Consider the following 16,672-nt stretch of genomic DNA (forward strand, 5'->3'; position numbering starts at 1 on the left):
TCGGTCCTCATGTGTGCCAGTTTCGTTGTAGTGTTTGATGGTTTTTGCGACTCCACTTGGGGACACATTTAAAGTTTTTGCAATTTTCCGGACTGACTGACCTTCATTTCTTAAAGTAATGATGGCCACTCGTTTTTCTTTAGTTAGCTGATTGGTTCTTGCCATAATATGAATTTTAACAGTTGTCCAATAGGGCTGTCGGCTGTGTATTAACCTGACTTCTGCACAACACAACTGATGGTCCCAACCCCATTGATAAAGCAAGAAATTCCACTAATTAACCCTGATAAGGCACACCTGTGAAGTGGAAACCATTTCAGGTGACTAGCTCTTGAAGCTCATGGAGAGAATGCCAAGAGTGTGCAAAGCAGTAATCAGAGCAAAGGGTGGCTATTTTGAAGAAACTAGAATATAAAACATGTTTTCAGTTATTTCACCTTTTTTTGTTAAGTACATAACTCCACATGTGTTCATTCATAGTTTTGATGCCTTCAGTGAGAATCTACAATGTAAATAGTCATGAAAATAAAAACGCATTGAATGAGAAGGTGTGTCCAAACTTTTGGCCTGTACTGTAGGTATATAGGTAATTGCTATTCAGGAACAAAATATTGTTTCTCAGCTTTCTGCATCTCCTTCTCCATTCTCCATCACACAGTGACTTTCGTTAACAGCTAACGTGGTAGCACTCACAGTCTGTTGTAGCACAGCACACAACACACACCCTGAACCAAACAACAAATGCTATTTTGCTGCGACGGACTCTTGTCAGCAGCTAACTCAGTAGCACACACAGTCCATAGTAGCACAGCACAAACTTAGTAGTTGCGCAGTGACAGACTCAGTGAAGCTAACAGCAGCTAATGTTAGCACAAAGCATTGAGAAACTGACACGTACGTAGAACTGGCTATTTTGCTTGAGTTAATATGACTGTGGCATTTAACGCAGATGTTTATTCATGTATTTATTAGACCCAAAGAGCTAAGAGAGCTTGTGGGAGATAGCAAACTCGCTGCTCACAGAAAGGCTGTGAACGTAACAGCACAGTACAACACAGTGGTAACTTAGTTTTCATATAGCAGGGGATGGGTCATGAAAAGGATAGCTCCAGTGTGTCACTGGGCCATGATTTCAGGACCACATGAAAAATTTTGGGCACAGGAATAGAGAAAAAACGGTCTATCTCCAAAATGCATTATTACATTATTCCCAGTCTTCTCACGTTTTCAATTACTATTTTCTAGCATGTATAATGTGTTTAAAAAAGAAATCACTGATTTTGCTTTACCTGGACTTTAAAGAAACAACTGCTTCAAAAGCCTTTTTACTATTTACAACGTCTCATTATTTTCTCTCTGATGTCTCTTTTATACTGCTGTGAAAACATTTGTCAGCTGTGAAGTTTCTCTCCTAGAACAAAATTTAAGAAGATTACATTTGAACACATAACATTGTCATTTCTCTTTGCCCAAAACTAATTTTTAATGAATATATTTTGAATGTCTCATAATGTAATACAGTGCTGTATGAGGTTAGTTACAACCACCGGCTGCTAACAGTTAACGTTAACTAGAGATGTACCGATACCGATTCCGATCCCTGAACTTTAGGTATCTGCCGATACCAAATAGATAATAGTAGAATAAATTCCATAAAACTTTTTTTTAATTATTATTATCCAGTGTTGACATAGATCAAAACACAGGTTAAAGTGCAGCCACACAATTTGGTAAAAAAGACATTTTAAAGGCTACAGTAGAATGCTTTTTAAACTCCGCTCCGTTTCCGTTTCGTTTGCCTGTAGCGTGCATATGACGTAATGACGTGAGGCAGTACGTGGTATCAGATTGGTCATAGGCTGTACTCGCCGATACCCGATAACGCATTTTAGGCAGTATCAGAGGCATTTACAACTCTAACATTAACTAGCTCTCTTCTTGCTGATTGCAACACTGTCATCCTTCTGGCTTCAACTTCTTTGAAAACTATTAATTCCCAGCAGGACAATCACCCAAAACATGTATCAAAGCAATGTCAGGTCTTCTTGAAGTCCAAGGAAGAATTGCTGACTTGCAAGGCTTCACCCCGGTCACCATTCCTCAACCCCCAAACATTTTAGGGAAAATATGAAACAAAAAAAAGGTGAGACACACTTTACCGTCACAAAACATTGTTGAGATGTTGTAAAAGAGAGCTGGATTCATGTGAATTTAAAACATCTGTAAAAGCTTGAAGAATCAATACCAGGGTTCAAGCTGTGATGATGGATAGACCAAATGTTAAGAAGCTGTGATTTTCAGCAAATATAAATGCACTTTCTGACTGTGTTTGATTATTGGGGTCAAATAATACAATCTTCTCCTAGAAAAAACATACAAAAAATTTGTTTTGGGTTTTGAAGTGTCATTTCTATTGTTATAACTGGCTAAGCTTTTTCTGTAAGAAACATAACCTGACAAAAGACCCTCAATCTTGACAAAATAGAAGTCAAATTATACTCACATCATGTGATCCAAATTTTCCCATCTATCCATGTGCATGTGCAGTCCAAAATAAAGACCATGCAAACTGTAGGCCAGGGATACCAAAATGGCTATACCATGGGGCTACTTTTGCAAAATGACAGGAGGCCAGGTGTGCGCAAAGGCGGTTCTAAGATTTGAGGACATTCAAGGCTTAGCCCAGACCTCTATCAGGGGGGTTGGGATATCCTTTTTTTTCTCTTATTTTCATTGTGGATTGGAAATGCTTGGCAGGGTACTCAGTACCCTGTGGCCCACTACCTGTAATTTGAATATCACTGCTGTATAGGCACTGACAAAACATTTGTGAACGTATTCTTGTATGCAAACACCCAGTGTAGTATAAAAAGAATCACATGCCCATCGCTGTCCATGTCTGTTCTGGAGTATATCTGGCCTTTAATGTACAGCAAAAAACCAAAGCATTCCTTACCAGCCAACAAAACACGCAGCGAGTATCACAGATCTAATAAAACTACCCAACATCCCACAGTTTGGAAAAATTGCTGAATATAATCCACACAGGAGCCATTTTTTCTCACAGTAAACTTTGTATCAGCTTTTAAAACATCAGTGCACCCTTTTCAAGTTCTGACTGCTTCACAAACTCAGCCCACAAGAAAAACAAGTTTAATACCTCCAGTATATAAATAAAGTCCAGATTTTTGTAAGGAAGAATCCAATTTGTACAGGTATTGCTCGATGGTAGCTTCACAATGAATTCAGGTTTTAAAATGATTTCAGACATGAAGTTGCACTTCAAAACAAACTGGTAAATCCATCACTAACGTATTTATGTTTCTATGTTACTCTCTGGAAACACAGAAGTAAAACATCTGTAATCTCTTTACCAAGAAAATAAAAGCAGCAAAATAACAAATGGATCACGATGGGATTGGCTGAATAGCAGGACCGAAGAGAAAGGAGATCTTATGTTAAATTTATTGGAAATAAATGGTATCTTGGGGACCTGAGGGAGACAGATATTTCTATTAATAACGGGGGTTATTTTTCAATCATATAAAACAAAAGAAATGAGAGCTGATAAGTTCACAGGAAGAATGTGAATGTCCATTTCTGCTGTAGACAGCTTTAAAGTGCATCTATCTTTAAAGTCAATGAAAGGGGATTGAGAAGTAAGGAAGATGGAGTACATCACTGTGTTCTCCTTCCCTCCATGTCCATGACTCATCCCCGCCAAACCCTTTAACTCTCTCTAACAGTTAACTTACTACGAAAAAGTGCTTATGTCTGAAGCCAAAAAAAGGAAAATGGTTTCGGGAAATCTCTGAGGTTGCAGCACAGCTTCAGCTCTGTTCTACAAACGCTTTCAGGGGCAACAGCAGCTTTCGTAGAAAAGGTGTTTCTCACCATGAAACAGAAAAAAAAGTAGGATGGGTATGAAGGGAGAAAAAAAGGGGGGGGGGAACAGGCGTAGAACTTTCTTGACACAGATGGTGCCCAGGTGTCGGCAACTTTTTCATCATTTATTTCTTGTTATTCATTATGCATCAAGCCTGGGTTTCAGTCAGATGCTGTGCATAGATTAGAAAAATACCCCAAATTTTCCTTACAGCGGTGGTGTGGTACCTCAGAGTCAGTTCAGCAGCAACTTGGCAAGAGATGTGAAAACAAGGAAGTTGGGGGGGGGGGTGCAAAAAATGGCTCAGCATCAGACAAACAGAAGCAGTGGTTTTGGGAGATGGTTGAGTGGGAAAGAAGAAAGTAATAAAGATGAAAACCAATGGGGTGATTTTTGGGAGGTTTTACTGCCAACTTAGGGAAGAGTGAAGGGATTTGAAGCGGAGACTTGCATTTGTTTCTACATTTGGTATTGTACTAAGCAATCAGTATTTTGGTGCGTCTGCATGTCATGTTTTCAGAGATTACTTGTCAAACAGTGAAGCTATTACTAGGGATGTAGACCTTATAGGCTTTACTTTTTTATACATCATTGTAAATTGTTGGGTTTTGGACTGGTGGTCAGACATATCAAGCAATCTGAAAACGTCAACTTGGACTCTGGGAAGTATTGACCTGCATTTTTCACTGATTTCCAGACAGATTTTTGAGGCTGATACTGACAGATATTTGGAAATGAATAAAATCTGATATGATACATCAGCGAATACTTTGTACACAATAGCATGTAACTTAAGGGGATACTTTGCTGATTTTCAGCCTGCTTTGTATCATAACAATGTGGTTAGTATATAAATGAACAACGGTAAACTTTCATTCATCTTCCCATCTCAAAGCCCAAATCGCACCATTCAGTGGATCTTCAATGGCTCGAGGGCTGTTTGAACAGACTGTACTTCCGCACCACAGACACAAAGTAAAACAGTAAAACTAAGCAGTGCTCACTAAATCCATCCATCCATCCATTTTCATTTACTTATCCAGGGCTGGGTCACAGGGGCAGCAGGCCAAGCAAAGCATCCAAGACATCCCTCTCCAGAGCAACGCTTTCCAGCTCCTCCTGGGGGACCCCAAAGCGTTGCCAAGCCAGACGGGATATGTAGTCCCTCCAGCGTGTTCTAGGTCTGCCCCGGGGCCTCCTAACAGTGGGACATGCCCGAAACACCTCTAAAGGGAGGCACCCAGGAAGCATCCTGATCAGATGCCCAAACCACCAAGCTAATTAAATATAAACCAAGATCCTGTTACTGCGTTGCCTATTTCATGTTTTCAGAAACATGTTTTTAGCTTACTGCTCAACTATTAAACAAGGTTGCTTGTTACCTGCCAGGTGCCATAATGATTTCTTTGTCAAAGCAGACAAGGTGGCATTATGTCACTCAAAAGTGGGCGCATGTATTGGTCCAGTGTGGCACAGTGCATTCTGGTAGTTGCAGGTTTTCTACCCCTTAAGCAAGAGCAAATGCCACAGCCCTTTTGATCTGTTTTTTCTGATCATGTTGCACCAATTTCAAAAGAGTTTTCATCTTTTTACTATATACACTGCCCAGTTTAATGAAATGACCATCTTTCCAGCATTGAAATACATCTTTAAACATCCATGATAAGTGTTTCTTAAATGTGGTTATTAAAGAATTGCTGCATTGGTTGAACATGTTACAGTTAATTAATTAACCTGTCAGTGCTCTCTGGTGGACAAACCACATAACCTCTGTTTCTGAATAACCTCAAACCTTTTGGGCATTTTATACTGTGCCATTTCTCATTACTTATCAGCTGACACATGCGTATCAATATGTAACTGCAATAAGCTAATATTAGCCAATATTAACTTGGTGAGAGCATTATTATGAGAACAGAAATGTAGGAGCGCCTTGGCAGCAACATGCTTTCAGCACATACCACATAACCAACCACATACTGGCTTTCCATCAAATTATGATCACGTTTGGAGCCTTGCGTGGTCAGGCGCCTGCCTACATTAAAGAGCTGCTGCAGCCCTACGTCAGCAGCAATTCTCTAAGGTCTGCTGATCAGGGTTTGTTGGTTGTTCCTTGCTCCAGGCTCAAGACAAAAGGAGACTGTGCTTTTGAGGTTGTAACTCTGAAAGTTTGGAACTCTCTCCCATGGACTTAAGATCTGTGGACACTTTGAAAAACCAGCTCAAGAGTCATTTTATTTAGACTCCCTTTTGTTTTGTTTTGTTTTTTTTTGAGTGTCTTTTATATTCTTAGGTTGATGTCTGCATTTTTATATCTGTTCTATCGTCTTTTCTTGCTTTTTTGTTTTTTCATCGTGAAGCACTTTGTGACATATAAATGAATTTTTATAAGCAACATCCAAGATTAAATTAAATTATACTTCAACTAGATAAGTTAAATTTTCTGTTAATGTCACTGTCTTCTAGGCCTGGGCAGTATCAAGGTATTACGGTATACCTGGGTATACAGAAATCCCGACGGTATGATTTTCAAAATCATCAAAAATACAGACACTTCTCTTTCTGTTAAACTGGTATGGAGATGCTGATGTATTGTAGTGTTCAACACATGCCACCAGAGGCCAGTCTCTACTGTTGAAACGGGCAGCTGAGCTGAGAAAGATGGTAACTGTGAGTGGTGGGGATAACGTCATAGGACTAGAAAAAAAAAGCCTCTGCACCTGTTTCGGAATATCTTGGGTTTAGTCCCAGTGATAAAAGCAAGCCAGCTGACACAGACAAAGCGGTGCGCACTATTTTACTCAAGAAAGTTGTGGCTACAGAGAAGGGAGGTCTCCTTGCTGATCGACTGAATATGATTAGAAACAGAATGATGGAAAGAATGCCACATAGGACTTTCTTGAGATGACTTATTTCAACCACAAAAGCAGTCTATTAGCTATATGATTTTCAGTTGGTTTTTTTTCAGGAGTTTTTTTGTGATTGTTGCAATGGAATATGCGGGATATTTATGCAATTTTATGCAATAAAATTGCGGGAACTTGTAAAAATTGTGGGAACTTGCAAAAATTGCAGGAACTTGCAAAAACTGCGGTTTGATGAAAAAGAAGAAAAAAAAGTGATTCCCCCAACACCCTGTTCTCACTAGGCTACTACCTTAATGTAAAAAGTCATTTCTAATTACTTCCTGTGATAAGCAAGCATACTACATCACAGAAAGTGCAGGGAATATTTGAGTTCTCATCTTGTTTTATTTCAGACCTTAATAAACACATGGCTCAAACTTACAAAACATTGCTGAGTCAGACAAGTTCTGTAGCTTTACAAAAGGAATATGCTATAACTTCTGTAAAAAATTAATAAATAAAATATAAAATAATAAAATGCGTGCTTCCTGTTTTACAGAGGTAGCTATACAAAACAGACATCTTCGGTTAAAATAAGTGCTTCCAATGCACAAAGTGCAATCTCTTACTGTAGCGTAAATTTACATACTACTAATATACTTACAACTGTAAGGTTTTTGAAACTAGTATGATTTGACCCACTGGTAACAAAAAAGTGCAATCTTACAACTGTAAAGTTGCATCAGCTCCTGAATGAAACTACAACAGTCCACTGTGAAAATGAAAACTATAACTGCGTAGCCTCTAACACTGGCCAGTCATTCACCATCCTCATCCTCCATCCCCTCTCCCTCAACGTCCATCTCCTCCCCCTGCCCCTCCTCCATCTCCTCCTCCTCCTCCATCCCCTCTTCCTCCACCACGTCACTTCATAACATTCCCAAGGCAACACGGGGAAAATGGCTGCTCTTGTGTGAAGTAAACGCAACATTTTTCAACTTTCTGCTAAGATATATGTGACTTTTTTGCAACGAAAATGTGGGGATTATGAAATCGTGCAAGCCCTGCATATTTTTCGCGCATTTTGCACCGGCACTTCATCTCTGTTCAGCCCACTGATGTGTCAGTATCCCTGTTGAATTTAAGTTTTTGCTTCTCACGATACCTACACAGTCATACATAGATCTTGGTCTACATCTAAGAAACTGTCTCTGGTGTAAATCTTGGCAGAAATTTTTCTTGGACGGGAAGGAATTCACCAAAAAGGGTGTCAAGAATTGAGTATAATTTGAATCAGTACTGCAGAATATCAATAAGTAATAGAGATGCATCTAACACATAAAAGAACTATTTAAATATTGTAAAGCAGACTTTGCCCAGGCTCAATATGAGCCTAGAGTGGAACATGTTCCAGGCGGAGGAGCCACAACAGGGGTAAAGTGTTGTTTAACTTCATTATGTTTGTTAGAAGTTTGAAGTTCACCCGAACAGCAATAAAGCTTGGCGTGGGTGGTGAAAACAAACACTTATGTGGGATGCCTTCGAGTCAGATATGCAGGGAAAACCCTTTTGAAAACACCAGCAAACCTCTTTATCTCTGCCACGGAGAGGCTTTTCGGTATATCAGGGATAAAATTTGTCATGGCACTACCTTTCTGTCCCCCACACACAGACATACACACAATAAATTGACGCATCGTGCTTCAAATTAAGATATGCTAATGTGAACACAATGTACCATCTGTTTGTCCTCTCATCACGCTAAGAGGGCCCCAGAGCAGCCCTCCATCCTTCTCATTCCGTTTTTTCTTCTCTCTACTCCTTCCCCTTTCCTCCCAGTTGGTTGAGAGGAGAAGCTTAGATCAAGCCAATGAGCTTACTGCCTCCCTCCGTGCTTGTTTCCTCCCCTTTTTTTTGCCTCCCATCCTCTAAGACTTTCAAAAGCCCCAAGGCAACTTCCTTTCCTCTATCTTCTCTCCTTTTCCCATTTCCTGCCTCTTGACCCTGACTTCAGCTCTGGAAAATAGAGAAGCTTTGACTTCTCTGCCACTACCGCTCTATTTCTTTCTTCCCCAGTTTCACTGCTCCTTTTTCTGTATGAATTCAGACTGACTTGTCTCCAATTTCTATTTCAGGATTTGGGTTTTCTCCCTTGATCTTATACCTTTTGGTCCAATTTGTATTTCATAGGTTAAAACTGTGTTTAACCTTGGGAGCAAAGCCACTTTTGTTTTCTGCTGGACAGATTGAAAATAACAGTTTTTCAGAGCTACAAAAAGCTTGTTCTTTACTGATTTCAGCTGCACCGCTTTGTATCTTCTAATCAGCCCAGTTGTTGTATTAATTTCTCCTATCTAATCTATTCATCGAACTGTGTAATCTGGTGTTTAAAAACATGACAATCATTATAATTAGAGTTATGAGAATTTACGCATCCCATCATCTTGCATTCTTCATTTCCACCAAGTCAGTCTTCCACCAGACAAACCTTTTCTACCATCTTTCTCTTCTTCCTGTAGTCATGTTTCTCTATCTGGTGCTCTCCATTCATTACCCCGTTCCTGAGGGGGGAGTGTGTGTGTGTTGTGTGTTACTCAGCCAGTGGCAGAGAGCCTGACTAGGCAGTAGAACATAGAAACATGTAGTGTTTGGCAGCCACCTACAGTATATACCCTGTTCACACTTTGGCAATTACATCCCCCTACACACACCACACACACTTACAACAACATGCACATGCTCTGGCTGTGACTTATATTTCCAAAAGGCCTGCTGTCAAAGCTGGCATTGGCACTGACAACTGTTACGACAGGATTGTGGAAGATCTCAATAAATGCATACATTAAAATTGCTTTTCTGTGTTATCATGCTGTACAGTTGCATGTGAACATGAGTGGGTCTTCTTTGCCTCCCTTTACATACATTTCTATGCCTTTGTAAAACAGAAGTGTTGCGCACTGGGCAGCGTCCAATTTGTTGGCTGATGGCAGTCTGTACATGTACTGTAGGTACTGAGTGTGTGGGATTGTGAACAGCCACAGCTCTGTGTATGGACTGTATAGATGTAGGAACTGTATGTATAACCTTTTTTGTATCTTTTGGATAGCATGCATAGCCTTTTCTTGCTTAAAGGGTGGGTCCATTTGCGTTCTTTTGACATAGGTTACAGCACTGATACCCTCCCTTCCCTCATTCCCCATACAACATACAATGACAAAATGCCTCTGGACTATGGAGCTACATTAGGGTCAAAAGTTCTGTACTTGAAAAAATAAAATTTGAAACCAAAAATTCATGTGTTGATCTTGAATTTTGAAAATACAACAATGTATTCAAAATAAAAATAAGTGTATGAAACGTTTTTTCAGGTTAAATATAATTTTGATTCGCTTTTGTAATTCTTTTGAATAAATAATTTATTTTCAGTTTTTACTTTCATATATATTTTAACATTTGAGGTCTTATTTTTTTCAATTACATGTTTTATCTTTTCAGATTCAGATCTTATTTTTTACAGTTTCAAATCTTTTTTTCAGTTTCAAATCTTTTTTTTCAGTTTCAGACTTTTGACCCTGATGTGGCGTGGGGGACGTGGCATCAACTGAGAGGGGTGTGGAATCATGAATGACAGTGCCTTCAGGGAACGTAGGAACTAAAACAAATCTGACTCAACACTTATATACACACCATATCCATGTGATTGGCAGTGTAAAAATTGATGATAGTGACAAACTTCCATTTAGAAATCTGTTTTAGACAGTACTGAGCACCAATTGCGGTATAAGAGCGATAAATTATGCCAGATTTTGCAGTTCAACAGCCACATTTTAATTGCTGATATGTCCGATTTCCACATAGCACTGTGAACGCAGCGTAGTGTCCACTTCGCTTGCGATGATGACGTCCGGTCGGTCGGGTCAATCTGCTGGAGCCCATACATCCAGCACACAGGTGACAAATGTTAACTATGTTTTGGGAAATCATAACAAACATTAAGGGGTCGTTTTTGTGACAAAATTGTCGAATAGTTGCCATGATTTTCGAATGGTGTTTTTGCTTGTGCTGCCCATCCCTAGTGTCCGCAAAAATGCTTCAGAGCCAAAAAGGTCATTGCATATTTTGCGTGAAGCACGCAGGCTCTTCAAGTTAGTCAGTCATCATATCAGACTTATCTGGTTCCCAGGCTATTTACATTAAACAGCATAAAATACACCATTTCACATGTGTAAAAAGGCCTTGCCATTGATAGCTCTGCCCTAAAATGCTATTGTCTCTACAATGACACTGAACAATACCACACAGATTCACAACAACAAAAACTTAACATCACAAAGAGACAAAACAGGTAGGCATGAACAACAGAAACAGTGTATGTTTTGCCACTGCAGCCGTTGGACCCTAGGGGATGGCAATGACGGCCAGTGGGTTTGGTCCAGAGTGAAATGTCTCCACTAATAGAAGATAGATTGCCATGAGATTTTTACAGACATTTATAGTCGCTGTTATTATGATTTATGAATAAATCATAATAACTGCAATTGCAGGTCAAAGTTTTCGATAAACTTTGTGACCCAAATATGCTGTATAACATTTACTCTTTGTGTGAAACTGAGTTGCCACAAGGTAAACCCTCTCTTTTCCTATTCATCTCCTTTTATTCGTAATGTGAGAGGAACCAAGTGATTTTCAATGTAACAATGTATGAAATGTATGTTTTGCTGCATGTTGTGATGCAGCAAATAATTCTCAGGGGAGAGTGAAAGACAAAGACCACATTTTGCCCTGCAAACAGTGGACAGAAGGCTGTCCTTCCTGTGTACACCAGAGGACAGAGCACAATTACTGGCCTTGGAACGGAAAATAAGCTCCATTGTGTAAATGATAGGACCGAGGTTTGTTTGCTTTGTGGTTCTTACAATACCATACCGGGGAAGTTCATACATTATGTACACAGTATATACTGTGCTAAAGACGCCTTTGGAAGCACAGGGGCAAACACTAGCTCATGTCAGTCAACAGTCAGGCAGTCAATATTATCTTCTTTCAATAAGTTTTTCCCAGTGATACAAAATCAACAACATGCTTCAAAGATGTTACAGCCTGGGATGTACATTCATATTTCAGGTTTCTCATACTACCAAATCACAAATAGAGCCTTACAAAAGAGCGCTCTGCCTGGCCTCAAGCCGTATGTATGCGACTGCCCCAGACACATAGGGCAACCCCCTATCCAAACATTACAACACATTCTCACTCTGACCTTGTCACATACTGACATTTGGTGAAGGACTTTCCACTTCAACATATGATGTGCAAGGTACCCTGGGTGTGTTGGTTGTTGACGTTCTGGGACGCTGTGTCAACTTTACTTCTGACATGCATTGTCTGTTTTCAAAATACACTTCCATTTTTTTAAAGGAAATGTATAGTTTGCATACAGTCTCTTTCAAAATAAACACACCATGTCAGTACAACATGGTGAATTGACGCTTTTTCCATTCAACAACAAATGTACATGGTATGATTGGCCAACACATGCACATGGTTGGGTTTGAAAAAAACAACAGGGTTTGGCTTTACAGGGCAGGAAGTGAACACCGGGCCTGCCAGGTCAAAGTCAGTGGTTGCTGGACCCATCCACCATTACGCAATAAAGGCAATCGGCTGTGTATCATGCTGACGAGGAGCTTTTTTCATTGGTGTCTGACGCCAGAAGTCACTAACCAAGTACTCAACGACTTCGAAGTGAGACGGGGTCGAACACTCCCAAAAACTCCAGAGCGTTGTAAAGTGCAAAAGTCAAAATCGACTGAAAAAAAAAGATAAAAGCAAATATTTACAAAATTCACAACATACAGATTATTGTGCTTCAATCTGTATTTGTTGCCATTTAGTATTTCAAAAATAGTATTTTTATTGCAGTCAAAAAAACATTTGCCGCACACAACGAGAGGCTAGCACCTGCAGGCTATTAACGTGACGTTCTAACAGCACCATAAATACATTTATTAATTACACACAGTTGATTTACTAAAAAAAAAAAGACAATCATTCAATCCAATGAATCACTTCTTTCAAACTGAGGATTTTGTTTGAGTTTTTTTAAAAGGTGATGTCACACAATATGACAGTCATTCAAAGCTTCATTCAAAAACTCAACAGAAGCTTTGCATGTAAAGAAAAAAAGGACATTCAGTACAGCCCTATTGCCCATCCTCAATAGGGCAGGTCTTACCTAATATGAACCGACCTGAGGGCAGATGCTAGAGAAGAGAAAGGGAGAGTACAGATTGCTCATTTGAGAGTGGCATGCTGCAGATGAATGCAATTTTGTTGACTCCATAATGGATAGCAAATTATAACCCTCATCCCTGATGTATGTTGGTTTACTTTCTGTCTGCATCTATTTGTTAAGTGAAATGAACTGAAACCAACACAGCACGGTACAAACTCGTTGGCATAAGAAGAGAATTAAAGTAAACCGGCCCAGCCCCGCAGTCAGGTGAGCGACAAAATCTGTTTTTGAACTACATCTTTGCCTTAATCCATCAGCTTGTTTTAGGACAATAAGGAAGCACACTCCATTGTAATGGTGATAGTGGGGTGATGCTTGCTACAGCAGACAAGTGAAAATACAGCCATTTATAGTTTTAATTCATTCATTTTCACTCAGTTCAACTTTTAACCCCAACTTCATTTGCAACACATCAAGAAGTAATGAAGATATTATTCTTATCCGGGGAACGGTAGTTTAAAAAACAAAGTTGGGGAAACTGAATAAAGTGGAATTTGTAATGAATGAAGGATAAAAACAATGTCAGCCTCCAGGGCATGTTTTCTCATTATAATTCCTTCACACAATCAGACATGAATGACCACCATAAGGAAATGTACTTATTTCACTCGGGCACAGAACAGTTTAAGATACTTGTTGTGCTCTACAAATTCACACTCTAAACGCTTCACATCAAGCAGTAGATGCAGGAGCTGTGTGTCTCTGTCACAGTGAAACTTAAAGCGATATAAAGAATTGAAAAAAGGGCTCTGACCATAAAAGAGCAACAGTGAGAGTTGCAGCAACATGGCTCTTAAAACAAAAAAGCATCGTTCTACTAAACAACAGGCATATGTTTAATAATTCAGCCAGTGTAAGAGTCCGTTTGAGAGGAGGTTTTCTAATATTCATGTGACATGATAGCCAAGACAGGAACTCTGGCTCTCACTGGGCGCAGTGTTATTCATACTGTGAGACACTACAGTGTTTTGTAATTCATAGCCTTGGTTTTTAGGCCAAGCGAGGACATATCTAGACCAACCCCAAGCTTCAGTAGCAACCTTAATAATTCAACAAGATTTTTTCTGTAATGCTGAACCGATACAAGTCTATTATTCAAACATAATCCAATCAATAGTTATGTCTCCCAACACAACTCACACCCGAAGCCAGAAGAACAATCAAACTGTCAACCTCCAGCAGGGGATCCACAGTTATATTCATTCATCTAATCATCAGTAATAACTTTCTTCATTACCTATTCATCGTATATGTAATTGTTAGGTATCATGCAGAGTGCTACGATCTTTATAGTCACTCTGAGAGCTTGAGATACAACTTGCACATGGTCTATCAAAGAAAAACGTCTCTTAAAATTAAACTACAGAAATAACTGACACTGGCCTGGGCAGAAAATATGGAGGACGTGATGGTCAATAGTACATTGACCCTGGCCTCCTGGGAATACTTTCATTTCAACCTAAACACAAGGGGCAAGGTATTGTCTGCCTCAAATGTGTGGTTGTCTGTCTTTTCCCTCTGTTAGACTGACCTTACATGGCAGCTGACCCCTCTGTCTGTGATGGTACCTGGCAGAGAATTCAGATATTTGACAACAAAACTCACCTTTGTGTCAATTCACACTTATGTTTTCCTTTTCAAATGTCATTGCCCATTACAATGCCCATGTTATAGTTTTCTCCCAGGACCTACTGCTCTGGTATCTCTTTTTAAGTTTTCAGACCAAATTTTTATTTAGTTTTTCCCCTATAAGGTTTGTGCTGGGAGTTTTTCCAAGTCTGTGAGGTTTTAGGATGGTTGTGCCGGTTGACCTGGGTTAGATAAATTAAATGTTTAGCTTTTCAGACTACTTTATTGTACTATACTTTATCATAGCATAAGCCATCACTCTGATACTTTATCATTTCACTTTATCGGTAACTTGCACATCTATGCAGATTCATTCTCTGCCAAGCTAAACTGGCACAGCAGAGTCACTCAACCCCCACCCCACACCTTTATGGATTACAGTCTCCAAAGGTTACACCTCATATAACCCCTTCAGACTATATAAAGTGTTAGTGAATTATTGATATGATATTAAATTTTGGAACAGCATAGCTTGCATAACATGGCAAAGAACAGAATGGAGGTGTGGCACATCACCCTTTATTGCTTTGTGTAGCTAAAGATGATGTGGTTGTCAAGGTTCTCAGCTCAGAAAGCACTTGCAGCCTTACTGGCCTGAAAAAAAAAATATTACAAAGTCCCACATGTTCTGTGGCCCTCGCAGCTTTTCTACTGCATTACTCCAGGGACAAATACCTCAGTGAATAGGCCTAAGTGAGTTGAGGTAGAGCGGGTCATTCGTTTGACCACTGTCTGCGAACACTGAGGTGCTCCTGATAGGCAGGCCAGCACCTTTCATGGCAGCTCAGCCACTGTTGGCGTATGATTGTGTCTTTGAATGTGTCAATGAGAGGCAAATTGTAAAGCACTTTTCTCTCTAAGGTAGAAAGGCGCTTTATAAACACAGACTATTTTCCATAATAACAACAGACCAACTTGCGATGGGATCAAACTCGCCACAGTACAGCGATCCACGTCTTAAAACGAATGTCAGCCAGAGGTGTAAAGTGGGGGGGCAATGGTCCCTTCCCTCCTTCCTACCCCCTTATTTGTGACACCCTTGCTCGAACCACACCTGTCTTCGAACTCGGCCTTAATTGTGATCTGAACCAAACCTATATGACAAAGTCTATCCAGACTAACACAGACTCACAAGGTGAAAACAAGACCAGCCTTTCTATCACTGCTGGTAAATATAGTACATAGTATATAAAAAAGGTCCTTACAGTCAACAGTGTCCTTCAGGAGGGGATGGAGGAGGCCTCTTGGTGATCCATGGTGTAGATTCAGCCTAGAAGATAAATTGAAACCAACCTGATTAATGGAATGGATGGAGCTGCTGTAGCTGCCAATGTAACGAAAACATCTGTCTTATGTTGTGCCAGTTACATTTAATTCTCATGTCAACTAGTGTAAACTCATATTATTGCAAGGGCATCACAAGTATATGCAGCAATCTGGCAAGTCCCTGGATAATATTCAGACGGTAACCCCCTCGCCAAAACTTGTCCTGTCCTTCAACCTTCTCCTCATGAGAAACCGAATTAATACCTGGCTGGTGTAATTAGGAATAGGCTAATCACCTTCTGTCACCATCAGCAGCCTGAGCCTCTGGCCTGTTAGTAAACAGCTCCAGGACAGTGAAGCCTCGCCCCAGGGCCTGCTGGGAGCCGTCTGGCCTGGGTGACAACGACACCAGCTCCAGAACCACCACCGTGCTGGGCAACCCCAGAGAGGTATGGAAGTACAGGACCTATAGAACCACATAGCACATAGAGGGGAGAAAGATGTTATCAATCCTAGATCTCTGATTTGTTTGATATGTAGCTTGGATCTTATCTGATGCCAATGTCTGCGATCTAAACCGTAGTGTTGATTTTAAATGAGACAAAGGAAACATTGAATCATTGTGGCAATTGTGGCATCTGTGAGTCATAACAGCTTTTAAGACAAGTTAGCAAGTTATCTTCAGATAATATCATTATACAATATAATAAACGCACATGTGTTCTGTTAAGAGTTTGTTTGACAGCTATC

General features: G+C 39.9%; 1 protein-coding gene across 2 annotated transcripts in view; it reads right to left on the reverse strand.

The window, feature by feature from the left end:
* nphp4 (nephronophthisis 4) overlaps positions 1 to 16,672 on the reverse strand; it is a 228,977-nt gene that overhangs the window by 183,377 nt on the left and 28,928 nt on the right. For both annotated transcript variants that reach the window (XM_049581243.1, XM_049581242.1), the window contains 2 exons: positions 16,219 to 16,388; positions 15,862 to 15,926 (listed from right to left, as the gene is read on the reverse strand). In XM_049581243.1, coding sequence (XP_049437200.1) covers positions 15,862 to 15,926; positions 16,219 to 16,388 — 235 coding nt within the window. The remainder of the gene's footprint in view (positions 1 to 15,861; positions 15,927 to 16,218; positions 16,389 to 16,672) is intronic.

This window comes from Epinephelus fuscoguttatus, linkage group LG7 (genome assembly GCF_011397635.1).
Source record: "Epinephelus fuscoguttatus linkage group LG7, E.fuscoguttatus.final_Chr_v1".
Lineage (NCBI taxonomy): Eukaryota > Metazoa > Chordata > Actinopteri > Perciformes > Serranidae > Epinephelus > Epinephelus fuscoguttatus.